General features: G+C 51.2%; 1 protein-coding gene across 4 annotated transcripts in view; it reads left to right on the top strand.

Moving 5' to 3' along the window:
- Positions 1-14,819, top strand: part of MTMR14 (myotubularin related protein 14) — a 34,686-nt gene extending 19,867 nt beyond the window's left edge. For 2 of the 4 annotated variants that reach the window (XM_069812096.1, XM_069812099.1), the window contains 4 exons: positions 194-332; positions 3,085-3,261; positions 10,996-11,151; positions 14,448-14,819. In XM_069812096.1, coding sequence (XP_069668197.1) covers positions 194-332; positions 3,085-3,261; positions 10,996-11,151; positions 14,448-14,625 — 650 coding nt within the window. In that variant the 3' untranslated portion in view covers positions 14,626-14,819. The other 2 variants (XM_069812097.1, XM_069812098.1) reach the window with 2 other exon arrangements.
- Positions 14,820-14,825: the final 6 nt, after the last annotated feature.

Raw genomic sequence — 14,825 nt, 5'->3', positions numbered from 1 at the left:
CCCTGGGTGCTGGTAGTGGTTGATCGCTTGGGGGCTTGGGTTCCCAGCATCAATCTGACTACAAATGGGTATGCTTCCCTTGGGGCCTCGCAAGAACACGGCCCCAGGGCGCATGGGAATTGTATTGCTTAAAGGGAGAGAAAGTGGATGAGACCAAGCTGGTTTTCAGGTAGCTCTGTTTTCTTTTCTCTAGAGCAGAGAGACCGAGGCAGCACCACAAGTCTGAGCAGCGACTTCTCCCTGGGGATGGAAAGTTCCCCTGGAGCAGCTGGGAGCTTCACTTATGAAGCAGTAGAGCTGATGCCAGCAGGAGCACAGGCTCAAGCAGCATGGTGAGGAGATAGCCACTCAATGGGCTGCAGAACAAAAGGGGCAGCCTCTGAGCACAGTAGAAAAGATATTTCTGAAGTCCGTTGCCCGCCAGTTCTGCTCTCTGTGGCATGGGTTCCTTACAGTGGAGGGAGGAATTTGGCTGTCGGAGGCTTTGCTGCAACTTGTGCTACAGAGCTTCTGCACCAAAAATTGGAGATCACCCCGTGTTAAAGACTGTCAGGCTTCTGCAAAGATGCTCCTGAAGTTTGTCCTCTGATGAGAGTAAAGCAGCTTTGTTTCATTTTTACCAGTTTCACTGTTAAACTTAATCCAGAAAAGATTTCATTACTTTCAAAAGATGGTTCCAAACTACCAGAAAAATGACATTTGGCAGCAGCCTCCCCAAGGAAAAGTGGAAACAATTTAGCTGCCCTAAAATGAAGCTTAATCAGTTTATGGAAGAAATTATACAGGGGAGTGTCTGCAGTTAGTAGGTGGGCTGGGTGGCCAATAATCCCCTCTAAACTTTAGCTTCTCTAACAGCACAAGGTATATGAGCTGAAAGCAGGTTGCTGCCTCAGCGCAGCTTAGAGATACTTCTGGGGGAGAATATGACATTCTCGGTGCTCCCTATTGATAGAGGGTCACATAGGACTCGCCTGGGGATGCAGGTGGCTGTCTGGAAGTGGGGACTGGGGAAGGTGTCTGGTGACTCTGCTGCTCTGGCATGAGTGTTGTGCTTGCTTGTGGAGTTTCTGGTGCTGTTTGGGGATTTCAGAACCTCGCTGTAGGGTTGCCCCTCTCAGTTTAATTTTTCTCTTCTCTCCCTCAGCACATGTGAAGATGCTATTTTATATTGCAATTATTTTAAATTAAATTTGGATTGTGCTGGAGGCAGTTGGAAGTCCTCTGGGACTTAGCCTGCAGCCATGCTAGTGGCAGCAGCCTTTCTAAAGCACATTGTGATTCAATTTATAAAATGCTGAAGAGGGAAAGAGAGAATCTTCCTGCAGAATCACAAAATGGAGATGGGGCGTCCCAAACTGCGTTTGCCAAGTGAGCAGCACAGAGTTCTGTCTAACACACAGAGCCTACCTATCCGCAGCAAAGTGACTGCAGCAAGTAGAGAACAACTTTCCACTTGCCTGGCTGCAGGGTAGTAAACTGAAGCATTTACATTTCTCTGAGTGCTCAGGACATACAGACTAGATCCTGCAGCACAAAACCTACACATGATTTTCACAAGATGTGAAGTGGTCAGAGCATGCTAGAAGAGAACTGCTACCTTTGTGTGTATCAGGGCTTGATTTTGTGACGTGTTTCTAACTCTGGTTTGCTTTCATTCCTATTGGAGATATCAGGCTGTGTTGGGGCTAGCTGCTGCTACCACGGGGATGGTTTGGGCCCATGCTGTGAGCATGAGCTTGCAGAAGGGAAGGTTGTGAACCTTGCCGTGAATGCTTAGCAAGGGGACTGGTCATGGATATCTTGCTGCAGGCTGTTGCAGCTGTGTAGTCTGGAGAACAGGTAGGGCTTGCTATAAGCTGGGTGAGCTGGGCTGTGCATAACATGAGTGGAGAGAGGAGGGGATTGCTTCATTGTGTTGTCCTGAAAACAGGCAGCCTTGAGGTCTCGCAGGGAGAAGCATTTGGTTTTTAGCTGTACAACCCTGTTTCTGCAGGCTGTGCTTGGAGGTGTTGGCAATTACAATAACACGAGATGAATAATGCTTGAGAGAAGCTGTGGTGTGATGTTTGAGGGTGGACACTTTAAGAAATGAAGAGAGGCTATTGTGCTTTCCGCTGTACAATGAGCCTGTCTTTAGCTGGACTTGCTGATAGTGCTTGAGATCTCGGTCAAATTTGAGATGCCCTTCCAGATTCCAGGAAGAACAGCATCTTTTCTCCTTGACTTGGTTTGCTTTAGACTTTTCGTTTTCACTTGTGTACATAGGGAGGTCTTTGTCCAATTCACTGTGGTTTTGGAAGGGGAAAAATTCTCAGGAGTCCTCCAGAAAAAAACCTCATGTATGAAAGAAAATCTTCTGAACATGGAGCAGCAGTGATGTGAATTAGTCCCAAATATGCGTGCCTGTTTGGCATGTAGCTGGATGGTACTGTGAGCTAAGGCCTGACACAGCAATGGACAGTGAATCACACCCAAGTCTGAATGTGCTGGCTAGAAAAGAAGCCAGAGCAGTTCTGGGCTGTCAGCACAGGCAGGGAGAGGACTGAAGTGCACCTACATCTGGAGTGACTGTCAGCTCTGAGCACATGGTCAAAAGTGTGGTCAGTGGTGCCTGAAGGGAATCACTAAAAGGGGAAATAACACTGGTGGTGTGTCCCTGTCACCCTCATCAGTGCACACAAATGCCCACCTGGGCTGAGCTCCTCAGCTGATACACTCTGTAGAGTTAGAGCAGATTGAAATGGTCTTTCCCTGCTGGGAGGCCCCTTGCTTGAGGCATTTTTACAGCTAGACTAAACAAAGCAATCGCTGTATGTGTGTGGGCTGATGCATTCTCCTGTCTCTGATTTCCAGGTCACGTGGATGGTGATCTATAAAAGAATGGGCTAAGATGGGTTGAGCTTAGTGTACCCCTGTCACTGAGCAGTTACCCGTGACTCATGATTCCTTGGGAGGGAGGAGGGCAGGTTCAGTGGGAACAAGAGCTTGTAGCTGCCGGGGTAAAATCCAGCCTGCTGCGGAAATGCTTCCTAATCGGAGTACATGGGAAAGCCAGCTTTCTCACCCAAGTCCTCCATCCCACAGGAGGAAGAGCTGTGCATCGTCACCACAAGCTGTGCTCTGGAGCAGGGCACAGCAGTCTGAAGATAGGCTGCCTTCTGCAGGGATGGGCGAAGTCAAATCCTCCAGCTCCTCCTCATCAACCCATTCTGATAACTTCCTGAGGATTGGAAGCAGCCCACTGGAAGTGCCCAGGTCCAGGTGAGACGGGATGGAGTAGAGCATTTCTCAGCAAAATGAGTGTCTGGTAAAGGGAGTGCACAGCTGCACTTGTGTGACTCTGAGAACCCTAGAGCACATGTGTTTGTATCCACAAACAAGCCTCAAGAGGCCTGTTCCTCTCTAGCCTGACCTTGTGTGAAATGCTGGCCATTAAACACAGAAACTCCTGCCTCAGCCCATTTAGAGGAGCGAGGAACTGTGCCGATAACAGCTAGGTGTTTGTTCTGCCTGTCCTCAGTGCATGCTTCAACGAGCTCTGGCATCTCTGCATCCTGCATGCTTGGAGCTCACAGCACCTTCTCTGTCAAATGCATACACAGGGGTTTGAAATGGCTGTGTTCTGTGCGGGAGGAAGCCTTTCAGACCAAGCAGACCTCACTCTGCATCTATCCTGTCCCCCTTTCCACCTGCTGACCTTCCTGACACTGCAGGGTGGAAAAAATTCTGGGTGCTGGTGGCAAGCAGAACAGAATCTGCTTGGAGCAAGCTACAAGCGCTGTGCCGGCTCACAGGATTTCACCTAGAAGGCTGTGTGTTCCCACTGGGCAACTGGGGAATGGGTACCCTGGACCCGAGCCTAATCTCATGCCATAACAAAGGATATTCTGGCACCCTTCTGGAGTCTGATGCTGTGGTAGGGCAAAGTCGAGCGGTGAGCTAGGCTAGGGAAGAAAGAACAGAGCCTGTGGAGCAAACACCATGTGTTTAGGCCGACAGGGGATAAAGAGGCTCTTGGATAAGAGGTTGTTGTTAACAGCATCAAACGCTTGTGTAGTCTCTGCAGGTCTTCCGATGAGTCTTTTTCTAGTGATTCCCTTCAGAAACAGCCACCAGCCAAATTTTAGTACTCTCTGATCACATGGAAAATAAAATGACAAACAAGTAAAGCACTGAAAATTTATAAGACTTTTTTACTAAGTGTCTTGATTCCAGAGAAGAATCACTGTCTGACAGTTTTTTTTAAATTATGTTAACTGTTCTCCCTGGGGAAAGAGATCAATAGGATGGTTTTGAGTTGTTGCTGGGGCCCACCTCTACATTCTCTGTAAGGTGAAACAAATCTCCCAAGAAGAGAAGAAAATACTGAAGAGCAAACAGCTTGACTTGGGGGCTGCTTTTGTTCACAATGGTAGTGCCACAATTCCTGTGTGTGGTCTCATGCTGTTCCCAAGACCTAACAGGCTGTTCAGCGCTGAGCTGGTAACGAGCTTGCAGCAATGCTGTGGAAGAATTGGTTTATAATGCTTCAGCCGGACTCTGCTCTGTGAGAGTGAAGAGGAGAAACAGAGTAGGCAGAAGAGCACCCCAGGAAGGGGCTGAGCACACAGTCCCTGGGATTTGTGTTCCAGGGGCTCGGAGTTGGTAAAGCCAGCAATTATCTTTCCTTTGGCTGTGTCTGGATGAGTTGTGTATAAGCTTTTGGATGCTTAGTCCCCATTGGTGTCAGGTGTTCAGCACCCCCAGGGCTTGAGACAGCAGGCAAGCATGGTGGGGAAGCTTGTTACTTCCAGGCCAGAGTCCCTGGGGGTAGCATTTCCCTATGCCCAATAAATGTCCCTGAGAAGGAATTGCAGTATTCTGTCATTGTAAGAGGTAAACATTCTGTGAATTCCACTATAAACATTTTTCTGACCCTTACGATAGCTTCTACCATGGCACAAAGCATTTATAACCCTTCAGCACAGCAAGGTTGCACCAGTCCATTCCCAATCCCTGTTAACTTTTGTGAACAAGGCAGCATGAAGGGCAGGGTTAGAAAAAAGTACATGATGGGGAAATAAGGGATAAAAGGGGAGCAAACATCTTGCACAGCCTGGAACCAAGGGGACAGGAGAAGGGGATCAGTTGTGAAACCAAAGGGGTGAAATCAGCTGCATGCAAAGATGGTTAGCCTCCTACACTCGTGCTGGCTGCAGACTGTACACCTGTATGCTCTCCATCTCTGGTGTCACCTGGGTTTGCCCTACTCCTCTCGGTGTACAGGCTGGAGGAAATAAGCCTAGAGACCCTGCAGGGAGTGGGTGGAATTGTCAAGGCAACGGCTGAAATGAGCTTCTCTTTCAATCCAAGTCTTCTGGCACGTTCATGCTCCTTTGCCTCCTAGTCCATTGCCGAATCGGTCAGACTGCGCCCTGCCTGCCTTCCCTGGAGTAACGCTGCTAACAGCTCTGCTAGCTAAGGAGCAATGCGTTGCCTTGTCAGACGCTGATATGGCTTGTGCTTTTTTAGGCCTGAACATGGTATGTTTCCTCCAGAGAGAGGGGTTATGTCACTCCACTTGGCTTTCCACTTCCCTGCTTGGACTATGTTAGTCTGAATTTGTCTGGTGAGCTCCATGCGGTACCTTCAGCCACCGTTTTCCATCCTGAAGGAAAGGATGAGTCCCACTTGGGGTGGAGAAGGAGTGTATCTGTGATGGGAGAGAGACGTAAATTCTGTCCCTTCACCCCCTGAAAAATGGTGGGACTAGGATGGAAAGACTGGAGCACAGAGACTGATCAGGGTGCCAGAAATACGTTTATCCCTACAGTGCTGCTGGCAGGTTAACACCCAAGGCTCTTAAGATGAAGAAATGAATGTACTTGACTTCCCAATCCTCTGGTGGTGTGGCATAGCAACAAAACACTTAACCACTGCAGCAGCAGTTGAGGAAAAATGGTTGCTTGTAAAATGCCAGCAGGCACCCTTCAGGTGGTTCTCATAAACAGCCCAGTCCAGGTGCTGGCAGGCAGAGAAGCCCCAGAGGGAATGGGAAGTCAAGCCAGCAGAGAGAGATGAGCAGGGTCTGGGAGGGGAACTGGCGTGTCCTAAAGGAAAGAGTTGTAAATGCTAAGTCGGCCAGTGGGAGCCAAGCCCCTCTCCTGGCCAGGCCACGTCAGCAGTCTGCTGCTGCCTCACCAGCCAGTCTTCTGAGTCCTGCTCTGATCCAGAGGTCCTGAGTACCCATAAATCCCAGGATGGTTCTTGTTAGGCAAAGCAGTACAAAGGCAAATTCCTAGCAGTCTTTCTAGCTTATCCCAATGCAATGGTAAGATCACATCTGCTGAGGGCAAACGTGCATGAAGATACTACATAGATTATTTGCAGAGTAGGACAAGGTGCTTCTTGTTCTACAGAGAGCTCTGAGTATGGCAGATAGTGTGCACTGAATTGAACTCCCTGCATGTGAGTGGGTAGTGGCTTGCAAACCATGTTCCATGTTTGCATTTGACATTAATAGTCTAAGCATCCCATGATACTGCAGAAAAACCCTGTATCTTTGTCAGGGATTTAGCATGTGTGTACATAGCACTAATGTGGATTAGCAGCTAGATAATCTTTGGTTGAATGTGCTTTTGCTAAGTCAATTAAAACCCAAAGTACTGTGATCTGAAGAGTGGAGATCTGCAGGAGTTAAATCGTGGAGGATCTGCTTTGGTCAACAGCCACAGAGAACTCCCTTACTTAAAGGGCTGCAGATGGTTCAGCTATGGGTCTGGAGGAAGTGCAGTGAGTGCAGAGAGGGACAGAGAAGCTGCTGCCCTTTGGCTTTGGGTGTTTTGTTGATAGTGATAAGGCTGCATGCTCACTATGTGTCTTGCTTCTTACAGCCACCTGGCTTGGAAGCTCTATCTGCGACGTGACAGCTTGGGGTAGCAACCGCAGCAGGACAAGAATTGTTTACAGGAATGTTTTCTGGAATTATTGCACAACTATGCCACAAAACAGGCTTGCCGGCTGGCACGTGACTGTGCTGCAATCAAAAATGGTTGTGCTCGCAGAGGACTGGCTGCTCAGGCTGTTACGGCACTAACGCAGCCTGTAGATAGCTGCCTGGGATTCAGCCAGGGCTCTCAGTATACAGCTCTCTGCCAAGTACTCCTTGCCAACATTTCCCACGCAAAGGTGGGAAGGGCTGCCCTTTGCTCCAGGTTGCCACAGTGTGCCTGTGTGTACAGTACCTACTTAACACTTTGATTTGAGGCACAGAGCATATGCTGGCAAATGAGCTGCTTCCCAAATAGTCCTAGGTGTGTAGAAATATGGCAGGTGAGCGGGGGCAGCACAGGGCAGGATGAGAGCCTAGCTGTTGGCACTTGTCACTCGTCTCAGTTATGTATTAAGAAAGGGAAGGATCCCTGACTGTTGCTGTGCCTCCGGTATTGGCTCTCCTCTGGTAGGCGAGTGTCCATGTGCTCTGAAATACTCTATCTTGTGCAGCATGTTGCATGGGAAGCACTGACCTAATTAAAAGGAACCGTTCCAGGCTAGGAGTTGCCAATTATGGCCTGCTAGAGGTCCTTCCTTGTGTGAAGGAACAGCTTGCAGCTCATCTCTGTTTTGCTAATCTAATTTTGTTAATCTTGCACTTTTGAGGGAGTTTCTTCCCACTCGTGGACCTGAAGAGGTGGGTGTGTGAAACTCACTTTCATTCTCTTTCTGCCTGCTATTAGATGTCTGTGGCAGAGACAGTGACTTGAAGACTTGCTGTATCTCATCTCCCCTAACGATGTCAGCTTTGCTGTAGTCGTCCGGCTGCTTCCCAAGACCCTCCATGCTGCCCTTGCAGCTGGCCAGCCTCTGGCATGGCTATAATGTGTTGCAAACCTGTTGTTCTTACAGGCCTGGGGACTGGTCCTGGTGTCCCAGCAGCCCCAGCTTGCTCTGGGGGCCTCACTGAAGCCCTTTTTGGGCCTCTGCCAAAGAACCTTCAGGGGTAGAAATAACAGGAAGACTTTCACCTGTAGTATTGACTGGATTGCACTGGGATACAGTCACCCTAGAGATCTGGTCTTGGTCTCAAGCCAAGCTCAGCTTTTAAGAAGCTCTGCTGCCCTTGCAGTGCAAACACAAGATTTCCCATTCCATGCCTTCCCCACCTGTCTTGCCCAGCCTTGGCCCCTGCTGTCTCTTAAGGCTGTTCAAGATGCTTGTTGGTTGTGACACTTCCTCAGGAGCCTCCCTTGAGAAGGCATTGGGGATAGAGGGGAAAGTCTGCCACGATAGCTTAGCTCTGCTGGCTAGGCTCTGATATCTAAGCCAGGAGAGAAATGACCTGGACTCACTGCAGAATCAATCAGTTTATTCAATTAATCAACAAGTGTTTATTCTGCTGCCTGGAGGCGAGACACAGAATTGGCTGCCTTGAACTCCTAGGCTCCTGTGCTATTAGGTTAGATGTAACTTGACTAAGCTTGCACAGCTGCTTCACAGGGTCCGGGACCCCAGGAAAGGTTAGAGGGTTAGAGAGCCACTGAGAGTCAAGTCTAGTGGGAGGTACACGAAGCTTTTATCAGCCTGTCTGAGAAAGGATTCAAGAGGTGACTTGATCCACCTCCAAGAGGTGGTGTAAGATCAGTCTAATCTTAGCTGACAACCATGGAAGGTGACCAGCAGCTGGAAGCTGAGGCCACACACCCAAAGCAGGAAATAATTTTCTGCTCACTTTCTTTAGCACAGACTTATCTGGCCAGTGTGGTTGATGATACTGGGTAGAGGGACACTTTAACTGTCCCTGGGGCCCTGGATCATGTCTTACTCCTTTGCTTGCCACATGGGCAGTCTCCTAGGCAGGCTCCTGACACTACTCTCCTTTTTTGAGAACTCCAGAGCTCTGCTCAATTCTCTTCACCTTCACCTGGAGATCCTGCCATAGCCCAAGCCCTCCTCTGTCATCCAGACCTGCCTTCTTCAAAACCTTTGTTTCTGCCTCACCCCAAACCTATCCTCTGTTCAGCAACTTGTTACTTTTCTGACAGAATCACGTCCCTGTCTACTTTTAGCCCAAGCCCATTGCCTATAGACCTCTTTACTGCTTTAGCTCAAATTCTTGTCACTGTGTGTGACACTCCTGTTTTTCCTGTCTGGCTGTGATGTACTCTCAGGGAGATGATATCCTCCTCTTCCCTCTGCACTGAAGCAGTGTTCCTCTATGCTTCTCCCTGGCTTCCTGCACTGTTCCCGCTGTGCTTCCAGCATGGCACCGTGCTCTGGGCCCAAACACTCTGCCTGCTCTCCTCGTTCACACTGACTTCCTCGGCTTTATCTTCCAGAGGCAGGGAGAGAGGTAGATGTCACTGAACAGCTGCTCCCTTTCCCTTACAAGTTCTTTGCATCCCACAGAAGGTTATCCCTGTCTGATCTCCGAAAGGTCTTTTCTAAGAGTATATGCTGCAGTTCCACTTTCAATGAAACGCTGTCAATCCGACTACAGTGTTATGTGCACTAGGAAAAACACCTTTTTGCAAGAAGGGGTTCTCCCAACACTTAATTCTCACGGCACCTCTCTGAACCTCACTCTTCAGTTCATCAAGCAGCCAGAGAACAAGAGTTGTGCAAGGCAGGTGAAGCTCTACTCTTCCCATTTTCTGCAGTGATGCCTTTCCAGATCCTGAACTTCCAGACAGTGGTGTTACCCCCAAACTGCAGTTGCAGGAGCATCGACACTGTGATGGGAAGCTGACATGCAAGGAGCTGTGCGACTTCCCTTCCTCCGCTTGCGCAGCCAGCTTGGGACCATGTTTCAGACTTCTCAAGCTTGGCTGTATTGATCAGACTAGTTAAATGGCAGGCTTGGAATTAGATCAAGATTGCAAACAGGTTTCCTGCTGTGCATCTCCCTCCACCCTTGCCTTGCAGTCTCATTGAGGTCCTTCTTGCTATGGGAGATCCTGTCTTTCTAGCTGTTCTCTTGGTCTCTTGGGGAGCAGCTGCAGTGCGCCACTGCTATTCTTAGCTGTGAAGACAGTGTGCAAGTACCTGGCCCAGCAGAGCTGGAGCTGGTGCACTGCTATCTGCCCAGCAGATCTCAGATGAATTATCCAGAAGATCTTGGTAGTGTGTAATTGAGTAGCTCTGCCACAGGCTGTGCTTCCAGCTATGTACACTCTGCTGTGCAGCAGGGCACAGTAATTGCTTGCTCCCCAGAAGCCAAGAGCTCTGGGTTTGTCTCAAGTGATTGTGCCCTCTTCTCTGAGATTTTGGAGGGACTCCTCAGATTCACTTGCTTCCTCCTTTCCTGGTGGGAGGTTGCATATATCAAACAATTATCCTCTCTTGGCTATTTTTCCTGTCCTAAAGATGTTTTGCCACCTGGTTTCTGGCGCAGTCCATCCTTCTAACACAGGAATGAAAAGATCTTCAGATGCTGGGGGGGGCAGGGTGCCCTGGGGATGTCTTGAGCAGTGACTGGCTCTGTTCAGATCTGGTGTTAATGCCTCGGGAGTGATCTGCTTTCTAAAGGCTGTGGGACCAAGCATCTCTTACGTCTTTCTCGGCACTAACCAAGTCACAACCTTGATTCTCTGTCAGGCCTTGCTGCTGCCCTGGGATGTGCTAACAACTACAACAAGCAACAGGGGGATGCTCCTTGTACAGCACGAAATCCACATCTGTGAGGGATTCAGGGCAGGACATGCCGTTGCATGTCGCTAACGGGTTTCACAGTTCTGCATGGCCATCTGCTTCTTGCTGGCTCTGTCCTGTCCAGCTCCCGGTACGCTCCTGCTGCTTTGTCAGCCCCAGCCAGCTTGGCTCTCCCCTCGCTTTCAAAGGAAAGGCTTGGCCTGGGGCCCAGCCAGAGCTGCATGTTGCACCCTGGTCCCCGAGTGTCAAAGCTGCTGGCACAGGTGCTGCTGGCGGTCAGCCCGGCAGGTCCCTGGCACCAGCGTTAGTGAAAGGCATGTGGCTGAATGACCTGACTGATCGCGCCGTCTCCCTCTCTCTCTGCCCCAGATCGGCGGACCATTCTCTGCCCGGATCTTCCGTTTCCACAGACTTTGGCAGCTGGCAGATGGTGACAGGGTGTGGCAGTATTCGGGAGCAGGCAATCCTGAGCGCAGACGCCTCTCTCCCTTGCAGCTTCCCGGATGAGTTCCCTAGCACTTGCCTGTAAGTGTCTCAAATGCAGGATCTCTCCTTGGGTCTCTCGGCTGCCTGCGAGTGCTGGAACTTTATCACCCTGGCACTTTCGAAGAAGCCTGGGAGCCCATAACAAACTGTCCTGTCTTCCCTGCCTTGATGCTTTCCATCCACAAATTCAGTCACTGAGCACTCTTTGCTTATGCTGAACTCAGAAAGAAACCGGCATTTTCTCTGCCTAATGACAGGGGGCACTTCGCTTTCTGTAGGAAGAAGAGGCTTTTCTCTCTTCCCTGAAGATGTTGAATTTGGGCATCACTGAGTGGATTTGAGGATGCATGCTTGTCGGGACAGGACTGGTAACCCAGATTTTCTTGCTTTTGGATCTCGCTCATCTCCATCTCCCCACTGGGGTCAGATCTTTGCTGCAGTAAGAGGAGGGCTTTCCTTCTGTAACCCCGATTTTGTCTGACCACGCGCAGCATCGTTTGCAGGTGCTGCATCTGGCCAGTGCAGAGCAGCAGAGACCCTGCATCCTGCAACATCCTGCCATGTAAAATGGCTGGGACATAAATGTTCCTCCCCAAATAGAAAGCCACCTCTGTGGAAGCTTGAAAGACAGGAGATGTGCTTTAGTTGCCATTAGAGGAGAACCTTGGCTTGTGCCTTCAGGCTGCAAACTCTCAATCAAGAAACTGAAATGGCAGATCAGGGGCTGCCGCTAGCTAGCTGCACTAGAGTTGTGCAGCCAAATGTTTGCAGTCCCTTACCGAGATCTGAGTACGCACTTTGGAGGCAGAGGGCAAGTGATGTTGAAAACCAATGTCTCATGTGAGACCGGCTAGCTGCCCTGGCTTGCCTCCTCATGTGGCTGTGTGCTGTGCCACTGAGCAGAGCAGAGCAGCTTCCCCCAAGTTATGGTGAAGCTACAAGACCCATGAATTGGCAGATCAAAAAATCACAAGAGATGTCAGACATGGCCTGGCCGGGATTTGCTCTCCTCCTTTCATGAGGACACGCTGGGCTGCTCAGGTAGTTGGTTTGGATATGGGTGAGGGAGCAGAAGGGACTGAAGGATGGGCATCTGAATTAGTGACTGCTTTACGGTGCCCTGAACCTGGCTGTGCTTGGTGGCTGCTGATCTCCAGTGAGTTGTTGCTGCCCTTGGAGTTGGATCTAACATCAGAATAGGGAATTCAGTAGAGAAATGTGAATTGCAGTTGAGCTCTGAATCTGCCTGTGCTGAGACCGTGGGCTCATGCAGTTCGGAGTCCAGCTGCTTGGGAAAGCCAGGTTCAAAGGGAGGAGAACAGTGGTGGTGCTTCTCCCTTGGGTGCACAGCAGATGCTATGAGTGCTCTGCCCTGTTCAGCTCTTCACTAGAGCTGTGGGGTGCTCGGGACCACTCAACTGCAGGTGTGGGGACCGGGCGCCATGTGGAAGGGATGAAGAGTTCCCAAGGATGTTGTGTTGAGCTTAACCCAGGGCCTCTACTCTCTCTCTGCTCTGCATCAGCTCTGTTTGCTTAGTAGCCCATTGTGGTTTTATCCCAGTTTTTCACAGCCCAGCACAGTGTGAGTTTTTGGAAAATTAAATTCCATTTAAGTTCCCACTTTACATCTCAGCTGGCAGCAGCTCGATGAAGGTACGCTTTTCACAGCCTACTTCTTGTGTTTGTGTGGGGCTTGTCAGGGCTTACTTCGAGCTGGGGCTTTGACAGCCTCCTCTCATCCTGCACCCCAAACTGCAGACGAGCGGGCAGGCTGTAGGAAGTGTAGCGGGGCAGAGCGCCGTGGATTTGGCAGGGAAGCGTGACCTGCCTCCCTGGTTGAACTGCTCAGAGTGAAATGGTGCAGCTGGTCTGCAGGGCTTGGTGTCGGGCAGTGGCCGGCCACTTGACCCTGCGCTCTCCATGAAAAAAAACCCAAGCGTCTAAATACAAAATTTGCCCTGTGAAGAGGTGCGAGAGCCAGAAGACACGGGACTTAACTGCTGCACGCCCTCGTTTACCTCTGCATGTGACATTTCAGATCACTGTACTCGGGTGCAAGTAAGTCCTGCTTTCATGTAGCTTATTTTTAATGCTAGCAGGTTTGCGAGTTCCACGTCCTAATTAGGTTGCCAAAAAAGCATCTTTTTAATGTGTTTAGATATGTTGCCTTTTTCCTTTGCCCTCTAGCTTCTCTTTATTATCAGACACTGTAAACAGCGGCCTGGTTGGCTGCCTCGGCATCGCTTGCTGTTTATAGGCCTCCCACCATATCCTCTTGCTGCTGTTTCCGGACCGAAGCTGTTGGCTGTGGGTGGTTAACACTTCCATTCAAATGAGCTGTGCCAATTTATAGCCAGCCCAGGCACTGGAGAGATTAAAGAGAATTTTTTATGAGGAAGGTTCGCGCTGTGCCCTTGGAGTGACCTTTGAGGAATGTCTTATTCTCTCTGGGAACCACCGGCACGTCGCAGAGGCGCTGCAGCAAGGACCATTTCAGGCCGGAGCGCTTGGAACAGCTGCCTCTGGACCCTAGTCTTGCTTTCCCCTGCTCCCTTGGCTGAAATACTGCCTTCCCTCTGCTCTCTTCCCCGCCCCTAACCAGGTGCATGGATCAGCTGGAGAAGAGAGCAGGTCCCAGGGGAAGTCATGCCCTACTCTGCGTGCTGCCCTCCTGCTTGCAGAGAGCAGCCATGCTGGGGAGCAGAAGTAAAATGCCGCTCAGCTCTCCTCTTTCCACGGCTGGAGCGCTCCTTGGGGCTTTTGTCACCTTGTCTGCCCCCTCTCATCCCCCCTTCCCCAAAGCTGTCTGTGCTGGCACAAGCACGAGAGGCTGGGGCAGTTGGAAGTAAGAGACGGTCACAAATACGTTGGAAGCGACTGTCCAGGCACGGCACATGTGGACAGGCTCCATCTGGGAATGCTGTGCAAAGAGGGGAGGGAGCTGGCGCAGGGGCTGACGTCAGCCAGCACCCGCTTGGCGAAAGCAGCACTTTCTGTATGAAACGTGGCCTCGTAAGCACCGTGGTGGTGGGAGAAACTGGGGGGGGGATGTGAAAGAGGAGCCCTGGGGGAAAGCAAGAGCCTGGGGCTGCAAGTCTCCATGGGAGAGCGTTGGGTTGGGTTGGGCATGGAGGCAGTGGCACCAGCTGCCGGAGCCGGAGCCTCTTGGGGCTGGTGCTGCCTCGGCCACTGGAGCTAGGTGAGCAACATGGCCCCGCTGGTGCCGAGGACAGAGCCCCAGCCCTGCTGCCAGCCTCCTGCCCCATGGCAGGAGTGAGAGCTGGGATGGGGAGAGGGGTGGCTGCAGTCGCTGATCTCCCCCTTCTCTCTCCTAGGCTGGTGTCGGCGAGCGACCGCGAGGCCCGGCTGGAAGAAGTGCGTTCTGCCTTTCTGGCCAGCTACAGCCGGACCATCGGCCTGAAGGCCGTGCCCCCCAGCCCCTCGGGGGCCATCGGCGGCCTCCTCGAGCAGTTCGTGCGGGGCGTGGGACTGAGAGGCAGCAGCACGCTCTGAGCGTGGTGTTCCCAGACGGCTGGCTGGAGAACCGGGGCTCGGCGGGTCCCCCTGGCCGAGCCCCGGGACCCCCTTCCCGGTGCGGGCACCTGCAGCACCCACCGCCCGCTGCCTCCCACCCTTGCCTGGGGCTGGGGGAGCGCGGGGGGGGCTCCGGCAAGTCTCTGCAGTAAAGACACCCGAGCTGTGCCCTCTCCTGC

This window comes from Haliaeetus albicilla, chromosome 24 (assembly GCF_947461875.1).
Source record: "Haliaeetus albicilla chromosome 24, bHalAlb1.1, whole genome shotgun sequence".
Classification (NCBI taxonomy): domain Eukaryota; kingdom Metazoa; phylum Chordata; class Aves; order Accipitriformes; family Accipitridae; genus Haliaeetus; species Haliaeetus albicilla.
The sequence above is the reverse complement of the archived record's forward strand: the minus strand, read 5'-3'. Positions and strand labels throughout refer to the sequence as shown.